This window comes from Glycine soja, chromosome 4 (assembly GCF_004193775.1).
Source record: "Glycine soja cultivar W05 chromosome 4, ASM419377v2, whole genome shotgun sequence".
NCBI classification, from domain to species: Eukaryota; Viridiplantae; Streptophyta; class Magnoliopsida; order Fabales; family Fabaceae; genus Glycine; species Glycine soja.
In genome coordinates this window covers 9,894,036-9,912,119 of record NC_041005.1, presented here as the reverse complement: position 1 = coordinate 9,912,119, position 18,084 = coordinate 9,894,036, and the positions used below count along the sequence as shown (strand labels likewise).

At 32.3% G+C, this 18,084-nt stretch overlaps 2 protein-coding genes and 1 pseudogene across 5 annotated transcripts; 1 reads left to right on the top strand and 2 right to left on the bottom strand.

Moving 5' to 3' along the window:
* The first annotated feature begins 377 nt into the window (after nucleotides 1-377).
* Nucleotides 378-4,274, top strand: LOC114409306 (2,3-bisphosphoglycerate-dependent phosphoglycerate mutase-like). 3 transcript variants are annotated; one of them, XM_028372720.1, is made up of 9 exons: nucleotides 378-600; nucleotides 1,071-1,344; nucleotides 1,532-1,746; nucleotides 2,067-2,185; nucleotides 2,288-2,444; nucleotides 2,807-2,908; nucleotides 2,998-3,117; nucleotides 3,751-3,807; nucleotides 3,885-4,274. In XM_028372720.1, the coding sequence occupies exons 2-8, from the start codon at nucleotides 1,074-1,076 to the stop codon at nucleotides 3,793-3,795; spliced, it is 1,029 nt and encodes a 342-aa protein (XP_028228521.1). In that variant the 5' UTR covers nucleotides 378-600; nucleotides 1,071-1,073; the 3' UTR covers nucleotides 3,796-3,807; nucleotides 3,885-4,274. The 3 variants fall into 3 exon arrangements, with proteins under 3 accessions (XP_028228521.1, XP_028228519.1, XP_028228518.1); XM_028372718.1 differs by having other exon boundaries at nucleotides 396-543; nucleotides 1,523-1,746; XM_028372717.1 differs by having other exon boundaries at nucleotides 399-600; nucleotides 1,523-1,746.
* Nucleotides 4,275-4,510: 236 nt separating this feature from the next.
* Nucleotides 4,511-8,962, bottom strand: LOC114409307 (phosphatidylinositol transfer protein 3-like). Of its 2 annotated transcripts, none has more exons than XM_028372722.1 (6): nucleotides 8,833-8,962; nucleotides 7,451-7,526; nucleotides 7,161-7,337; nucleotides 6,646-6,744; nucleotides 5,391-5,633; nucleotides 4,511-5,040 (listed from the first exon to the last, which is right to left on the bottom strand). In XM_028372722.1, the coding sequence occupies exons 1-6, from the start codon at nucleotides 8,838-8,840 to the stop codon at nucleotides 4,714-4,716; spliced, it is 930 nt and encodes a 309-aa protein (XP_028228523.1). In that variant the 5' UTR covers nucleotides 8,841-8,962; the 3' UTR covers nucleotides 4,511-4,713. The 2 variants fall into 2 exon arrangements, with proteins under 2 accessions (XP_028228523.1, XP_028228522.1); XM_028372721.1 differs by lacking the exon at nucleotides 8,833-8,962 and adding an exon at nucleotides 7,656-8,744.
* Nucleotides 8,963-13,775: 4,813 nt separating this feature from the next.
* Nucleotides 13,776-16,296, bottom strand: LOC114409305 (annotated as a pseudogene).
* Between the last annotated feature and the right edge of the window lie 1,788 nt (nucleotides 16,297-18,084).

Here is an 18,084-nt window from a genome sequence, read left to right as displayed (position 1 = left end):
GACTCTCACCTTACTCCCACTAGTGTTTTCCCCTTTTGAATACAAACTCACTCAAGCGAGGGGGATTTTTTTTTTCTTTCTAAGAAAAAGCCTATTACAAGCATACAAAATTCGTTGACATTATCATCATTTTTGACACCTTATAAGAAGAGAAAGAGATAAAGAGAAATAATGAAGATTAATTAAGTGTATAGAATAATGGAATATCCCAAATATCATTACTCAATTTATTATTTATAATAATCTTTGGAAAAATTGAAGCAGAGCGAAAAAAGAAAGAAAGAAAGAAAAAAACAGAATTTAGTTTGGAAGGTTTTATGCGCATGGCATTAGCGGGATGTGGCACAGTCTAGTTTTTGTCCAACAACCTAACAAACAAACCTACCACCATTTTTTCTTCTATTTCTATGCTTTGTCAATTTGTCGTGCCACTTGATACTCTTGACAATTACAACTACCTTCGCTTCTGTATTTACATTTTTCTCCTTAAACTCATTCTTCGCACTCTTGCATTGCCTCCACCTCCTTTTCTCCATTTATAGTGTAATGTTCTCTTCCACATTTTCATTTCGCTCTTCTCTTTGACTACTTGCATCTGGGGTACGCTGATTCCATTTGTTTTCGTGATTTTTGACTTAATACTCTTTGCAAATAAAATAAAAAAGTAACTTTCTCATTTTTTTTTTTATTTACGCATCAAACTTCTATGTGGGATTTCTCTTGTTTCGTTGCTATATTCCTTTTATAGATCTGCTATCTCTTTATTTCTAATTTCCCTATGCCTATGATGATTTAGATAGTGATGTAAGGTAGATTGTTTTTTTTTTTTTTCCCCTGGTGTTGAACATTTTTCTAAGCAAGTATGTTTTTGTTGTTTCCTTGATTCTAATATTTGAGTTTTGAGGGTACATCATGATACTAAAACAAACCTACATGTTCATCAAAATAAAAAACCTACATGTTAGCTGCATCTCTTGTGCACCACAGCAACCTAGCACTGTTGCCCTGTTCCTGAATTGTCAACTCTAAAGTTGTTTTTTCTTACTCAGCTGTTTGTTTTCAATTTTCAGATAATGGCTGCTGAAGTATATTACCAGGCTATTGGTACTTTGCAGTCCCATTCTTATCTGAATAATTTAAATCATCACCAAAAGCATCAAAACAATTTAGTAACATTGGTGTCTAGGGATTTTATCAGCAGTAATGGCTTGTCAACGAGAAGAAGTAACTGCACTGGCCAGAGGAATTGTAGTGTAATTCGATCTCTAGCTTCGCAAACATCAGTCGTTGATCCAGTGTTGTCCCCTTCAAGAAGCAATGCTGGTGACACTTACAAGAAATCAAGTAAGTTAAACGTTCCTGACAATTATATTTATTGCTGGACATCCTTGTTTGCTAAATGTGTCCATGTATATTGCTTCTTGAAGTTGGATTCACCAAGTTTGAGGTGGTTGCAACATTCAGGCAGTTCAAGTTGTTGGTTGGGTGTTGTCTAACTGTTGTTCAATATGTTCCAACTTAGATGAAGCAGCTTTAATCCTTATTCGGCATGGTGAGTCGTTATGGAATGAGAAGAACTTATTCACAGGGTGTGTTGATGTCCCTCTAAGCAAGAAGGGTATAGATGAGGCAATTGAAGCTGGAAAAAGAATTAGCAGCATTCCTGTTGATGTAATATTTACATCAGCTTTGATTCGTGCACAAATGACAGCCATGCTTGCCATGACCCAGCACCGTCGTGGGAAGGTAACCCAAAAGGACACCTATCTTCTGGCGTCAAAACTGACACACTATGTAACTAATATTTCTTTAGAAAGCCTAGGGCATATTAATAAGCATACCATATTCCAAATCTCTGGTGCTTTAGTGAAAAAGACAGGAATTTTGATCTATTTATACGGACACAACAATCCAGAAAATTGGTTAATGAAAAAAATTGACAGGTTTTGCTATGCTTGTTGCTGATTACATACATAAACTCTATTCTAGACCATTTGAAAAATTATTTTTATCTGCTGCAGTATACTAGTAAAATGTTATTTCCTAAATCATCAACTTCCCAGCAGGTCCCTATCATGATGCACAATGAGAGTGAACAAGCAAGGTCATGGAGTCAAGTGTTTAGTGAAGATACAAAAGAGCAGTCCATTCCAGTCATAGCATCTTGGCAACTAAATGAAAGAATGTAGTAATCTTTTTCCTGCTTCCATTGTTTGAAATTTCTGCTTTACAATGGCATGAATAACATTAACATACTATTGGTATAACATAATTATTATCCTTTCAGGTATGGGGAGCTGCAGGGTCTCAATAAGCAAGAAACAGCAGACAGATATGGGAAAGAACAAGTCCATGAGTGGCGACGAAGTTATGACATACCTCCTCCAAATGGTGAAAGTTTGGAAATGTGTGCTGAAAGAGCAGTTGCCTATTTCAGAGACCAAGTAAGTGGAAATATAGTTTTTTTTTTTTTCATTTTTGTTTTGGTTTTTCAAAAGAATTCTGATCAGTAAATTACATCCACCCTCCCCTCCTCATTTTCGTGTGTTAAATTTGGTGTTAAAAGTTTTCCAGACAAATGTGAATCTTTAAACTAGATGTTTCTCTTAACTCAGTAGCTCTGCTTTAGTTCAGTTATGTATTTGCTATATGTTTGATGTTTTATGGGACTAGCGTACTTCAAGCCTATATATGCTGGAGAGGAAGTACGTAGTAGTTTGATATATGTTGTTTGGCCAAACTTCTGTGGTTGAAGTCATCATATAACATTGATAAGGGACTGATCCTATTGACATCAATATTGCAGATTGAACCTCAACTTTTATCTGGAAAGAATGTTATGATTTCAGCCCATGGGAATTCATTGAGATCCATTATCATGTACCTTGATAAATTAACTTCCCAAGAGGTGACTGGAGTATTCAGAATTATTGTGGCTCATAAGTTTGCATATCGTACATAGTTATGATTTTTTTTTTTTCTTTTACCTTTCATCAGGTCATTAGTTTGGAACTGTCAACTGGAATTCCCATGCTTTACATTTTCAAAGAGGGAAGATTCATTAGGAGGGGGAGTCCCATAGGACCTTCTGAAGCTGGAGTTTATGCCTATACTAGGGTATGCTGTTTATAGCCCTTTTAAGACACTTTCTTTTTTTAATGAAATGTTTAACAATAGATATTATTTGTCTGGAAGGCTGCAATGGCACTTGCAGTCCTCTACCAATAGATTGAATAGAACATAAAAATGGTTTTGCTTGTGAAATTATTTGTCACGTGTCTCTATGTGCTATGTTATTACTTATATGATTGTTATCGATGATTGCTGTTGTTATGTGTTCTTCTTGTTAAACTAAGAAAGCTTCACTGTTACTCTCATCTAGGAGAAATTGTCATTAAAATCTTTCCTTTGATTTCAACTAGTCTGGTTGATTAGCATGGGCAAAACAACTGAAAACAAGCAGTGATTAGTTTCTGATAACAAACTCAATTATATGTGAATTTCTAGACTGCTTTTGATACCAACAAAAAAGTGGCATTTGTTCCTCAAATTTCTGACTACACTTTGGTAGTGAACACAAAAATTAAATGTATGCAGATGATGTTGGTACATTCTAGCAGCTCTGATCTATTATTAGTCATTAGTCATCTGCTACTTGGATTGATGCTCTATTATGATGTTGAAATTAAGGTCCTTTAAATCTTCTTGTAACTAATTTGGCAAGGCACTGACAACTATACTTGTTCCCAGCGTTTGGCTCTTTACAAGCAGAAGTTGGACAACATGTTCCAATGATATGTTATTTAGGTAAACACTCACTGATTCTTTTCTTCTTCTTTTGCTACTATACTAATATGCTAAATTGCATTTTCTCACCTTTTCAGGATATACATTCACATTTAATAAGAAATGTTACAGTTAAATCACAAAGGTGGAAGATGTTTTCAGTGACACTGTGTTAGGTACATAGAATATGTGCACTTGTCCTAAAGCTAGGTTGTTTTCTATGTGCGAGTACAGTGTTGAATCAGTATATCTAGAGATGAATTCCCATTTTTTATGTATATTTATCTTATCCGGTGAGCGAGCGACTATTTCCAAGAACCTGTTGATGCATCTTATAAATGTGGAAACACTGTAGCACTTGCAGTTCAGGTCCATTATTATAATTGTAAATCAGTTCTATTGTGGATTTTTCTGGATATTCTGAAAGTTTTATTATAGAAATTCCCTACAGTCCTACTTATCCTTGACTGGATATTCTGAAAGTTTTATTACGGAAATTCCCTACAATCCTACTTATCCTTGACTACTCTTGTACATCTCATTTTCTCCCTCCTTTCAGACACAATGACGATAAGAAAACTTATGTTGACAGTAGGCTTTAATTATTTATTTTTAGTTTTTTTATAATGCTTAAATTTATCCCTGTTTATGAGGGAAAATATTGTCAATCACATGAGAAGCTGATGCGTTAGCTTGCATTTCTTGCCTGTTTCAAAACTCAACCTTCAAGGCACAAGGAAAAATTATTTATCATCATAAATCATACATGAAGTTGACACTAGGTGTCTTGAATCTGGGTTTCAAACTAGAACATATGTCATAGCATCTTGCTGCATTACAGTTGAATCAACACTGATTTAGGTATGTAATTTCTCATTCCACAACGCCACGGCTTTTCTGTCCCTTTGAGCAACCAAGATGTATTGATCAATTAGGGACACGGGAACAGTCTATTTTCTTAGTGTTAGAAGCATCAGAAACTGCATCTAACCTGATTGAATCTGACGGAGCATTTTGTGCAACTGATGATATGGACTTGGCCTGTGTCCAGAAAGAATGCTTCTTATTGTCATCCTCTTTCATTCTCTCAGCATATTTATTTATGTCAACTCCTGTGTCACCATTCCCACCAAATGCAGATTCAAGATTATCCTTATCAAACAAATCCTCCATAATCTTCTTTGTGTTGTGGTTGTTCGAATAGCCAAACTTTATTTTATTAACAGTCTCAGTCTCTAAAAAGGGCTTTACCATCTGCAGCGATTCACTCTCACATTACAAATTGGTCCTAGATTCATAATCACCCTTATATAGCAGCTAACATCAGAATTTAAAGATCAACAATATATACACACACACACTGACAAAAATAATCTTCTACGGATCAGCAGCTAAAAAATGCATGTTAGGAGAAAAGACCATAAACCCCCCATTGTCATCCAAAGTAATCAGCATATACTCATCATTAACTCTGCAAGCTGCATTTAACACTTCACCAAGTCGATGCAAATATATCATATATTGCCTATACCAAAGCAGCATGTATATATAAACACCATAAAGAAGATACAAGTGTTATAATGAAAAGCCTTTTATTTAGTTACCGAGAAAAATGGTTGGAAGATCATAGGTGCATTGTATAGTATTATTAAACCCAGCTGCTTTGGATAATACTCTTGCAGAATATGGGCAGATTCACGTGCCACCTTGAATGATATATCTGACAGCTTGAAACCCTGGAAATCTACCAGCCAGACCATCTGTTCCTGGTGTGGTGGAAGGTTTAAAATGGCATGCTCAATGCTGTATACAAAATACTTAATTTGTCCTTGTGTTGACGATGACTTCTGCAGTGTACAAATGAAGACACAAATGAAATTAGAAATGAAATGAAAACATGGATGACGTTACTCTAAAAAAATTGTTACTAAACCGTGTTGTGGATTATCAAAGTTTCGTGCTGCAAAGGCTCCAACTACTCAAAATATAGCACATAATGGAAAACTAAGGAAAAAAACAAAAAAATCCAAGAAGATCAAACTATAACAAGAATACAAGGTACTGTAAATCAAATCTGTTCAACATGACCAGTAAATTATATCAAGAATCAAATGCAAATTTAAGAGATATAGAGTAGAAGAATAACACAAATTTACGGGTTTGATCAATGTAGCCTGCATCCATATGAGAGAGCTCTTTGCACTATGCTTTCAAGACCAATGAAATTTAATACGATGCCTTCTTCATTGGCCTGCTACACAATCTTTCTTTCCCTCTTGCATTCAAGATTTTACGGAAAATATAGAACCAACCAAGACTAGCTCACACCTTAACTATTCTCTCTTGCCTTCTCTGACTTTTAAAACAACAGTATTACACACTGAATTATTATTTTTTTCCTTACAACTCTCTACTTGCCATCTATGTCTATTTATATGAATAGTGTTACCGTGAAGCTAAGCAGCAGAGAATTAGTTACAATAACAATAACAACTCAACTGTTTAACTAACTCCACAGCAAACTTTATAACAGATTTTGAGGCAATCTCTACAAATTGGTTTCCAACCAATTCTACATATATAATGCATAAAACCTTGATGTCATTTTCAAATCAGAGTAAAAGGGTGGCATTGCTATGTAAAGTCTTAAAACTCTACAGTGTTTTCCACTGATGAAAAAGAAAAATAACAAGGTAGCTAGTTGACCATGATATCTGAATACTCTTATTCTCATTATTACATTTTAATTCATTCCAAGCGCTGAGTACGATTACATCCTTATTAATTAAATAATATAAATACTACTGTACCAAAAATAAAAAAAGAAGATAGATATTGAAAGTGATTCTCAGAAGAAACCTGGACACAAGGTCTCATTACAAGCACTGATCTCCCATACTTGTCATGATAATTTGGTTTATACATCATCCCTGTCTGTGCTTCCTCAGCAACCTCTTCCTTCATTTATGAAAAATCCATGTGAAATAACATTTTACAGAATAAAATATCACAATGCGTGAAAATTGACACAAGTCTAAAGCAGGTCCAGATCACACATTCCATGTGAGACAATATGTCAACAAAATCAGTTACTGGTGGTTTATCTAGAATATTGTTAGATATAGCCAAAACAAAACAAAACAAGGTAAGTAGTCATAGATATGGCTGAGCTGTGAACACTTCTTTCACAGTTTACTCTGGCATTCTCTCAGGTCCTCTTAAGAGAGTGATGGACTCAAGGGAATAGAGGGACGACAAATACTCAGTTTAACCATCTTAGCCAAGTTTTATAAAAAGAGGACACAACCCAGCCATGCATTATCTGTTAAAAATTAAAATTCATCAAATCTTTTTGAAAGCAATTAGTAACTTACCCAGCGAATCTCTTCAGGTTTGTATTCTTTTCTCCATTTTAGGCTCTGTTTCAACATTTGAGCTGCCTTCTTGACATTCCAATTTCGCGACCTTAAATACCTTGAGATGGAAGCATCAGAACAGTACACAGATTCCTTATCTGATAGTGGCCCTATCAACCCTCTAACCTCAGTGATCTGGAAAAGAAAGCAAATTATTATACATTGTTGCTTGATATTTTCAGTTCACATGCAACAAGAGCAAAAGTATCTTTGTTAATATACAAAGAATGCAAAATAACTGGAGATACCTTTGCCTGCTCTTCTTGTGATGTTACCATTTTCTCATGACCCTTAGAGGCAGCTTTTTTCAGCTCCTGACTCATACTGTTCAGTATAGAGACACAAAATTAACAATGAACAGTTGAACACTGCAATGGCTATCAATCGTTCCAAATAATTACAGCATAACAACCAACAAAGACACAGTGTTACATTTTTATAAAAGTGAGTTACCTTAAACAAAACCTATGTGATCCACCGATGTAACGCAAGCTAAACTTCGAGGGAACCAAAGTGAATTCTAGGATATTGTTAATTTTGGTTTCATCATTGAAAGGTGGCATTCCTTTTATAGCCACTTACTTATGTTAAATAGTTTATATTACCAGAGTTGGTGATTAACTCAAAGTTAGTTAGCTCAATTTTGTTAGCAAGTTCACTTCGTTTGTTAGGAGTAGTTACGGGCATACAGTCTTCTATTATGTCATGTTGTATACGAAATTAACTTCTTTCATATACTATTTCCATGCACGTTCTCACTTTCAGATAATGGATTTTTCTATTTTCTCCCAACTTTTTTCTTCTCTGCCAAGTTTTCCAACAGTTTATTTATTATGTTTTAAGAATATAAGAATACGTTTTGATTATAAAAGTTTGGCTTTAATGGCTTAAAAAAAAGGTTTGGTTTTAATCATACCAGAAAAAATGTTATGTGATCCATGTAACCGATCTTATAAGATTTTGTTGTTATTGATTATAAAAGTTAGACAAAAGAATCTTTCAATTAAGATAAAATATAGAGACCCTGGGCATAAGAGTAGTAAACCGAGAGAGCATGACAAAACAAAACATAATGACGATTAAGCTTCACTGTAGTCAGCAAGTAGAAAGCTAATAAAAAAACCACAACAAAGACGCGTACACATACAAGACAAGTCAATACCACTTGGAAATGACATCAAATTGAATAAACTGTAGATTACTTGTGCATCTTAACATTTCATTTACATTTCACATTCACTTTTTTTTTTCTTTCTAAAAGGTAGTACACCCTTGCAACGTAAGGTATCATCCCAAACCATTTGGAAATGATATCAAATTGAATCATTTTAAAATTACTTGTGCATCTTGACATGTCATTTACATTTCACATTCACTTTGTTTCTAATAGGTAACGTATACCCTTTGCGACGTAAGGCACACGGGGTACAACTTAACCATGAAGAAAATGAAGAGCGGTTAAACTCACAAAAACGAACCGACAGTTAAAAGACAATATACACTCGAAATACATCAATATCAGAGTTCAGAGGCAATGCAAAGAAGAGAAAAAGAACAAGACAAGATTAACGGAATATTTTAGAAAATGGAAATAAATAAATGATACTAGTAGCTTAGATGAACACCTCACCTGAACATTATATCGCTACAATATTGAGAAAGTGGGTGCCAGAAAACTATAAACAAGCAAACAATTAATCTTATACGTGTTCGCCGAACTGGTTCCAGTGTGGATTCAGGTTCTGCTTCAGCTTCTTTATTAATGCATCCTGCCACTCTCTGACAGTTACACTTACCGGTTTTAATGAGGTCCAAATAATGCGGTGTGCATACGAAAAAAAAATACATTTTTTACATGAAATTTTTTAAGTGGATAATAGAAATCACAATTTGTATAACTTCAGTATAGATGTGACAAAAGTTAGGGGGGGGGGGGGGGACAAAAAAGTTAAGGGGGGCAAAAAAAAATTAGCACATGATTATATTAAAGAAGCATGAAGAAGAAAGTTATAATATTAAACTTAATACGATAAAAGTTAATTGTTGAGGGAGTCAATTTTCTATTTAAGTACCGTTACTAAGGAATTTTGATTTTTTAGGGGGGCCAGATGTCCCTTTTGCATTGAGATGTATGCACTATGTGGTTTCGTCCCTGATTACAACATATCTTTCTGCATGCCATACTAATTTAAAAAAGTATATTTACTTTATTTTTTTTCTAGATAATTGATATTTTTTATTGAAGATAATTATGTTTGAGTCAAATAAAATTATTATAATAATAAAATTCTTTCTTCAAAGCGTAAGATAAAAACACTTACCTTATCTTTTTAGTATAAATTATGATAATTATACATTTTAAATAAATTTAATAACAAACAACAAACTAAATTGTCCATATCAATCGACATGTTCTTAGTGGGGTGGTTGCCGTAGTCGTAATGCTCATTTAATATGATGGTGTTAGAAGGTATAATATATAAACACGTAAAGGATGAGTATTTAATGCAAAAATGTTTGTCATACGAGAAGAACCACACGTGATCTAGATTTTTTTTTTTTTAGGTACAAACATATGATCAAGATTAATAAAAACATTAAGGACATAAATATTTAAAATGTAAGATGATTTGTTTTAAAAATGTAAATTTATAGATGATGTGTGTTTAATGTTAACCATTTATTTAATTGGTAGTATTTATTTTTCTTATTGTCAAATAAAAAATTTAACTGATATATATAGTTCAATTAGGAACACATACTGAGTTGAAAAAAAATATAAGTTTAATTTCCAAAAAATACCTTATTGGAGAAGGACCCACATAATACATTTTTAGAGAGGTGTAAAGAGTTTTAAATATGACTAATCTCTTAATCCATGATGAATTGCTTAAAACATTATACAATAAAAGATTATATGTTAAAAATAATAATTATAGGATCATTATTAATTTAAGGTTTAATTATTTATTTAGTTTCTATAATTTTATCATTTGTACTTTTTAGTCCTTATAGTTTGAAAGTGATTTTTTAGTCCCTATAATATTTACTTTTTAATTTTCGTTTAGTCCCTATAGTTTGAAAGTTATCTTTTTAGTTTTTATAATTTACATTTTAATTCTTTTTTAGTCTCTATAGTTTGAAAGTAGTCTTTTTAATCTCTATATTTTATATTTTAATTTACTTTTAGTCATTACCATCAAAATATGAGTAATATTATTAATTACAATTAAGTACAAAAATATTACCAAGTAATTCGTAACTAATTTATCGCAAGATGATTTATAATAAAAAATAGTTAATAATTTATAATTAATTTGTAGTTAATTATTTTTATATATTTTTTGTAGTAAGAACTAAAAGATAATTAAAATACAAATTATAGAAACTAATAAAGAATTAAAATACAAACAGTAAGGACTAAAAATACCATTTTTAAACTATATGAATTAAAAGAGAATTAAAATATAAATAATAAAAACTAAAAAAATCACTTTCAAACTAAAAGAATTAAAAGATACAAATTATAAAATTATAAGAACCAAATAAATAATTTATCTTTAATTTAATTATCATTGGAGGTTGAAAATATTCCTTCAAGACAACATGGATATGTGAAATTGTTGGGATGCCATTAACAACATAATTACATTGCAACACACCCAAACCGAGGCATCATTTGATAAAAGCATAAACGTCATACTCCATTTTACATCAAGCAGATTTGTATCAAGCAGTGCATTGAATCATATACTAGACGAGTATGACTGAGTTAAGGCCGAATTGGAACTACACATGGTTTGCCTTGTGAATGTGTATTTGCTATGCTAGGTACAGTAAGATGTGTCACCCAGTTCTCTTGCATATGGTTCATGTTCATTGCAAGAGATTAAACATAGATACCAAGAAAAGAAAGGCAAAGGGTACCTCTGTAACAAGAAAAGAATGTTTTGCATAAGCAATTTCAAGAACTTTTATTTAGGAAAATTACTATCAAGGCTAAATTGCGTGAACTAACATTTTCTTATACAATTTCAATGTGTCATACTCTTGAAAAGGTAAAGAACAAAGGGTGCTCCGAAGGATCCAGGGTCGAAGAAAGACAGATCAACTAAACATAATCCTTCATATTGAGAGCATGTTGATGCTTCCTACCCATGAGTCTAAAAACAGGAGAGTTTTGCCATGATGGACCATTTTTCGGTTGAGATTCATCCATTTATTGAAGACATGATTGATGTGAAAGCATAGAGAATTATGGTTATCGTGTAGTTGCAACTCAACTTGGTATGCGTGAGGAATCTTGGGCTCTGATCCGTTGGGATTGATTATATAGCTTCAATATATAGTGACAAGATGAAATACACCAGACGTTTTTGTACCTGGCCGTGTTTAGATAAATTAGGGTCTAAGCTAAAATTTCTAAAATAAAATTAATGAAATTATTAATTTTTATTTTAATTTTTTAATTTCAAAATTATTTATTAATATTTCATATCAAGTAATTTTAATTTTAACATTTCACTTTGATAAAATATTTTTGTTTTTTTTGAAATTGTAAATCATTATGTCTAATGGGATATTTTTCTATCATTAAATCTCAAAATTTTTCATAAATTATTTTTCATTTTACTGAATCATAATATTTTCAGCCTATATTCATTATTTTTTTTAAATGAAGTATTCGTCTGCAAATTCTTTTTTCTTGATTGAAATTAAGACTATCAATTTCATCAATTGTACTTATTTTTATATCTTTTTATAAATAGTAACAAATTTATCAAAAGTACAATGTTGAGATTGAATTTAATTTTCAATTTTTCTTTTTTTTTTAAATTAGATTCATATTTCTTATTTGACATTTTATATTATCATGCTAAAAGTGTAACAAGAAAATAAAATGAAAAGACAACAATCGAATTTATAAATAGAAATGTTTTAAAGTAAAAAAGAGAAAACGATGAAACAATAGAATCTAAAAATCAAGAAAATTACCCTTGATGTTTTCTCCAGCAACAATTTGACACCAGTTGTCTACTCTGACAATACACTTCAAGTCTTAAGAAAATAATAGAAAGAGGAGAAATAGAAGAAGAGAAAAAAGATTAAAAATGAAATAGGAAAGAGAATATGTGAAAATATTAATTTTTACAATGTATATATAGAGATAAAAAAAAAACCATTAAGGTATAATTTTGGAAATAGTTAATCATCAAAATGATTTTTCTTTCAATTAAAATCTTATTATTAATCACAAATTAATATTATTATTAAAACTTTATCCTTAAGAATCAATGTTTTCAATATATCATTAAAAAAAGTAACTTAAAAATGTGGTCAAGTGAATATTAAAATTTAAAAAATTAATGCTTGTACTTAATTAATTTAGGGCAATTTACCCATGATTGTGTATACCTCAAATACCTACAATATTATTATAGCAAAAAAAAAAAAAAACACTATTTGTAACTTTTAAATTTGTGGGCCAAAGGCACAGGCCTAATGTTAGGCCTTACTGTCAACACGGCACCGTTGGTAGCAATGACCAAGTGACCGAACTGAGCCGATCTTTGTAAGTTGATAAGAAGATATCTGCTAATAAATGGATGATCATACCGAATAAGAACTATATGTAATTGCCTCAAGATAGAAAGTGATCCTAATTGCTTTTTCCTTACCGCGAAGCATGACCCTTTTCCCTTTTAAAGGTCGACCAATGTTATCTTAGTCAAGTCACCACCAGCTTATTATTATTATTGGGTTCATGGATAATTGTCACTTTGTACATGTATGATATGATTCATTTTATTTTAATTAATTGAAATGTAGAAGTTTTAAGGATAGATATCGTTTATCTGGAAAGCTGCAATGGTACTGGCCGACTTACCGTCCTCTAGCAATTTGTCTTGTGTGTCTCTATGTGCTGTTATTATGATTGTTATTTATACTTTGGTTTCAACTAGTCTGGTTGATGCAACATGTAAGAATAACTGAAAATAAGCAAAGCATTAAATAAATTCTGATAACAAACTCAGTTATATGTGAATTTCTAGACTGCTTTTGATATCAGCAAATGTGGCATTCGTTCCTCAAATTTCTGACTGCACTTTGGTAGTGAGCACGAAAATTAGTATTGTCTTTGGATGAAATTGGCATTTTCTGGAGGCTCTGATCTATTATTAGTCAGTAATCATCTGCTACTTGGATTGATACCTTATTGTGATGTTGCAAGTAATTAAGGTCCTTAAATCTTCTTTTAACTAATTTAGCAAGGCATCCACAACTTGTTGATGCATTTTATATGTGGAGGCACTGTAATTTATCCCATACGGTGAGCAAGTAATTGTTTCCGTGAGCCCGTTGTTGATGCATCTTAGGAAACGGTGTAATACTTGCAGTTCAGGTCAAGCATTATAAGAGAAACTTATACCTCTCATTTTCTCCCTCCTTTCTTATACAATGAAGAAAACTAATACTGATACTGCGAGTTGTAGTACTATATTTGATTTATTTATTCCTTGTTAATTAAAATTACTTAGAATTGTCCTTGCTTATGAGGGAAAATATTGTCAATCAGATGAGAAGCTCATTCATTCCATGCTTGTTTCAAAGGTCAGAAGCTTCAAGCCACGAGGCAAAATTATTTATAATCATAAATCATACATGAAGTCGACACTTGGTGTCTAGAATCTAGGTTTCAAACTAGAATGTCGTAGCATCTAGCTGCATTACAGTTGACTCATAACACTGATTTGGGTCTGTAATTTCTCATTCTAATTTATTTCCCTTTGAACAACCAAGATGTATTGTATTGATCAGGGTTAGTGACTTGAGAACAGTCTATTTTCTTATTTTAAGAAGCATCAGAGTTTGCATCTTTCCTGATTGAATCTAAGGAAAAGGAGCTTTATTAAGACACTGGCTTGGCCTGAGTCCAGAAAGAAATGATCTTACTTTCATCCTCTTTCATTCTCTCAGCATATCTATTCATGTCAAATCCTGTGTCACCATTCCCACCAAATGCAGATTCAAGTTTATCCATATCAAACAAATCCTCCAACATCTTCTTTGTGTTCAGGTCGTCCGAATATCCAAACTTTACTTTATTGTAAAGCTCAGTCTCTAGAAAGGGCCTTAGCATCTGCAGCAGTTCACTCTTTCACATTACAAAATGGTACTAGATTCATGATCACTCTTAAATAGCATCTAACATAACAGTTAAAGATCAACAATATCAGACACTAGCAAAAATAATCTTCTACGGTTCAGCTGCAAAAAGATGAATCAGTCAGGAGAAAATATCATAAATCCCCACCGTGGCATCCAAAGTAGTCAACATACACTCATCATTAACTTCGCAAGCAGCATTTAACACTAATGCAGATATATATGGCTTATACCAAAGCATCATGTATATATAATCAAAAGCCTTTTATTTAGTTACCGTGAAGAATGGTTGGAAGATCCTAGGTGCTTTGTACAGCATTGCCAAACCCAGATGCTTTGGATAATATTCTTGTAATATATGGATAGTTTCACGTGACGTCTTGAATGATACATCTCACATCTTGGCACCCTGGAAATCTATCAGCCAGGCCAACTGTTCCTGGTGTGGTGGCAGATATATAATAGCATTCTCCATGCAGTATACAAAATACTTAATCATGTCCTGTGCTGGTGTTGATTTCTGCAGTACAAATAAATAAACACATGATGATATTACTCTTAAAAATTGTTAATAAATCAGATTCTAACCAAATACACATGTTACATGTATAATCCATAAACCCTTGACATCAATTTCGAAGCAGATAATAAAAGGGTCAGCACTGCTATGTAAAGTCTTAAAATTCCAGAGTGTTTTCTACTCGTGAAAATGAAAAATAACGAGGTAGCTAGCCACAATGTATATCTGAATGCATCCCCTATTCTCATTCTTCCATTTTCAGGCACTAAATTAAATAAGGTAGAGATTGGAATTTGGAAGAGATTCTCAGAAGAAACCTTGTTACAAGGTCTCATTACAATCACTGGTCTCCCATACTTGTCACAATAATTTGGTCTATACAACATCCCTTTCTCTGCTACAGCAGCAACCTCTTCCTGCATTAAGGAAAATTCCATGTCAGACAACATTTTAACAGAGTAAAGTATCACATAAGTCTAGATTAAATTCCACCACGTGAGACAATAATGAACCAGATTCGGTTGATCAATCTTAAGAACAATATGTCAACATAATCAGTTACTGAGCTGTGAGCACTTCTTTTGATGTTTACTCTGGCATTCTCTCAAGTAATACTCACTTTAACCATCTTAACCTAGTTTTATTGAAAAGGGACACATCCCAACCATGCATTGTCTCTTAAACTACATAAAAAAAGGGAAAACAATTAGTGCATGTTTGGAAATCATCTGCAAAAGTACTTTTGAGGCAAAAGTAATTTTACAAAAGGATCAGAACTCTTGCTTTTACTTTCATTTTGTTTTTATATGTGGCATTTGCATTGGAACACGGACATAACACTTCTAACTTCAATCCAAACATGCACTTAGTAACTTACCCAGCGAATCTCTTCAGGTTTGTATTCTTTTCTCCATTTTAGGCTCTGTTTCAACATTTGAGCTGCCTTCTTGACATTCCAATTTCGGGACCTTAAATACCTTGAGATGGAAGCATCAGAACAGTACACAGATTCCTTATCTGATAGTGGCCCTATCAACCCTCTAACCTTAGTGATCTGGAAAAGAAAGCAAATTATCATGGACTACATCCTTTACTCAAAACATTGTAGCTTGGTATTTTCGCATTCAGCAAGAGCAAAAGTATCTTTGTTAATATACAAAAAATGCAAAGATAATTGGACTAACCTTTGCCTGATGTTCTTGTGATATTACCATTTTATCATGACCGTTGGAGGCAGTTTTGTTCAAATCCACACTCATGCTGTTTAATTAGTATAGGGACGCTAAAAATTAACAATGAACAGTTGAGCACAGCAATGATCAGTACCAATTTCAATTTATCGTAATAAGAGTTATTCACTTTGGTTCCTAATAATTACAGCAAAACAAACCAACAATTATATACTGCTACATTTTTCCACAATACCTCAATTTCCCGACCATTAATATCAGAGCGACAAAGCTTATAGTTCAACTTAGTGATCGATTCGGACAAATTTACTTCCATTGGTATAAATCTCTCTTGTTTTATCATCTCAATTTCCCAACAATTGATATTAGAATCGATAGTTTAATTTGGTGACTAACTGGAACAAATAAAATGGTGATAATAGATCCTTAACATAAAAATCTTTTGTATTAAAAGTCTTTTTGACTGTGGGTTCAGCGGTGTGTCACATGAGTAGACAGTCATACAAATCTTACATGCTATAAGTAAGATAAATTTTTCCGATCGCTCAGCCACATAATATGTTTGCAATGTAACCTATGTTGATTGAAACGTGGCATGCATTTTATCAACAACCATGTTATTCATTGAAGTTAAAGCTATAATGACAAAGTCAAGTGCTGCACAGACTACATTAATGGTCTCTGAACCAAAATAATTTGGTGGCGGTTATATTATATGTAGGGGTGGAAATAAGCCAAGCCAAACTAAGCTTTACTAGGTTTGAGTTGAATAGGTCATGCTTGAGCTTGACTCATTACCTGTGATAGACTTTTTTTAAGGCTCAGCTCGGCTTACATAAAAGTCTGGCTTGACCCACGAGCCTATTTAAAAGTTTGCTTAAATACATCTTATTAATTAATTATTGTAAAACCTAGTGAAATATTAACTAAAAAAAGAAACTTATAAAATTTTATATAAGTAATGTACAAATTCAAAAATAATTGATAAACAAAATCATATTGAATTCAAGTCGTTAAAGCACAAAGTATATAAAAAATAAATAAAAAGAGCATAATATTAAAAAATGTATGGATTAGAGATGGTTTACACTAATATAGCCAAACAAAAATTATTTAGTTAAATTAACAATTTTTAATCCAATTTTTGAATATATAATTATATTAAATATTTTTTAAAAAAATATATCTACAATAATTTCATCTTAGTCTACTCAAGCCATATCTTATATACTATTGATCGAGGTCGTACTCGAATCAAATAAACATTAAAAATGCAATATCTAGGAAGTGATCCTAGGTCGTCTCCCAACGAGCAATGATCAACCAAACGTTCATAACAGATAATAATAAAACAGTAACGAATTGGGGGGTGTTTGTTTTTGTAAATTAAACAGCAAGTAAATTTGAATTAGAAAACAATAGAATTAAAACATGTTTCCCCTTGATTCACAAACAAGTATCTTATTATAGGTTACGAGAATTTATCCTTAATGAGTTCAACCACTTAATCCAATCCTAAATTAAATTACTAAGCGAAAATTAACATAAAGCTGTCATTATGTGATTAAACAACACATACACCAATTAATCATGAACGAAACTGATCATTAAGCATGAATGTAAATTAAGCGCAGAGACAATTAATCAAGCACTAAGCATGCATGGACTAACAGCAACAAATACAAAGTAATTGGTGAAATGAAAAAACTGATATGTATTCAATAGTAATAACAAAACATCAAAGAGAGTTGTGCTTGATCCTCAAGAGAAAACAATGTTGGAGACTTAGCCTTCCATTAATCAGTAGAAATGAAACTGTAGATTGAAGCCGAAACGAAATTGCAGAAAACGAATTTTATTCTACGTGAACAGTGTGCATAAACAGTAATAAAAATTGGAATTCTAAAATCCTAGAATTATTCTCCTCTCCGAAAAAAAACTCCATAAATTAAAACCTTGGTGTTGTTATATAGGTCCTCAGCTCCAAAGCTCACAAATCTATTTT

Bases quoted from the DNA above. Each gene is read 5' to 3' on its own strand.
- LOC114409306 (XM_028372718.1), top strand. From the start codon at position 1,074: ATGGCTGCTGAAGTATATTACCAGGCTATTGGTACTTTGCAGTCCCAT. The intron at 2,445-2,806 runs GTAAGTGGAAAT...TCAATATTGCAG, and splicing joins TTGCCTATTTCAGAGACCAA to ATTGAACCTCAACTTTTATC. The intron at 2,909-2,997 runs GTGACTGGAGTA...ACCTTTCATCAG, and splicing joins ATAAATTAACTTCCCAAGAG to GTCATTAGTTTGGAACTGTC.
- LOC114409307 (XM_028372721.1), bottom strand. From the start codon at position 7,765: ATGCCACCTTTCAATGATGAAACCAAAATTAACAATATCCTAGAATTC. The intron at 7,527-7,655 runs GTAACTCACTTT...TATACTGAACAG, and splicing joins TCACATAGGTTTTGTTTAAG to TATGAGTCAGGAGCTGAAAA. The intron at 5,634-6,645 runs GTTTCTTCTGAG...TGTACACTGCAG, and splicing joins TAATGAGACCTTGTGTCCAG to AAGTCATCGTCAACACAAGG.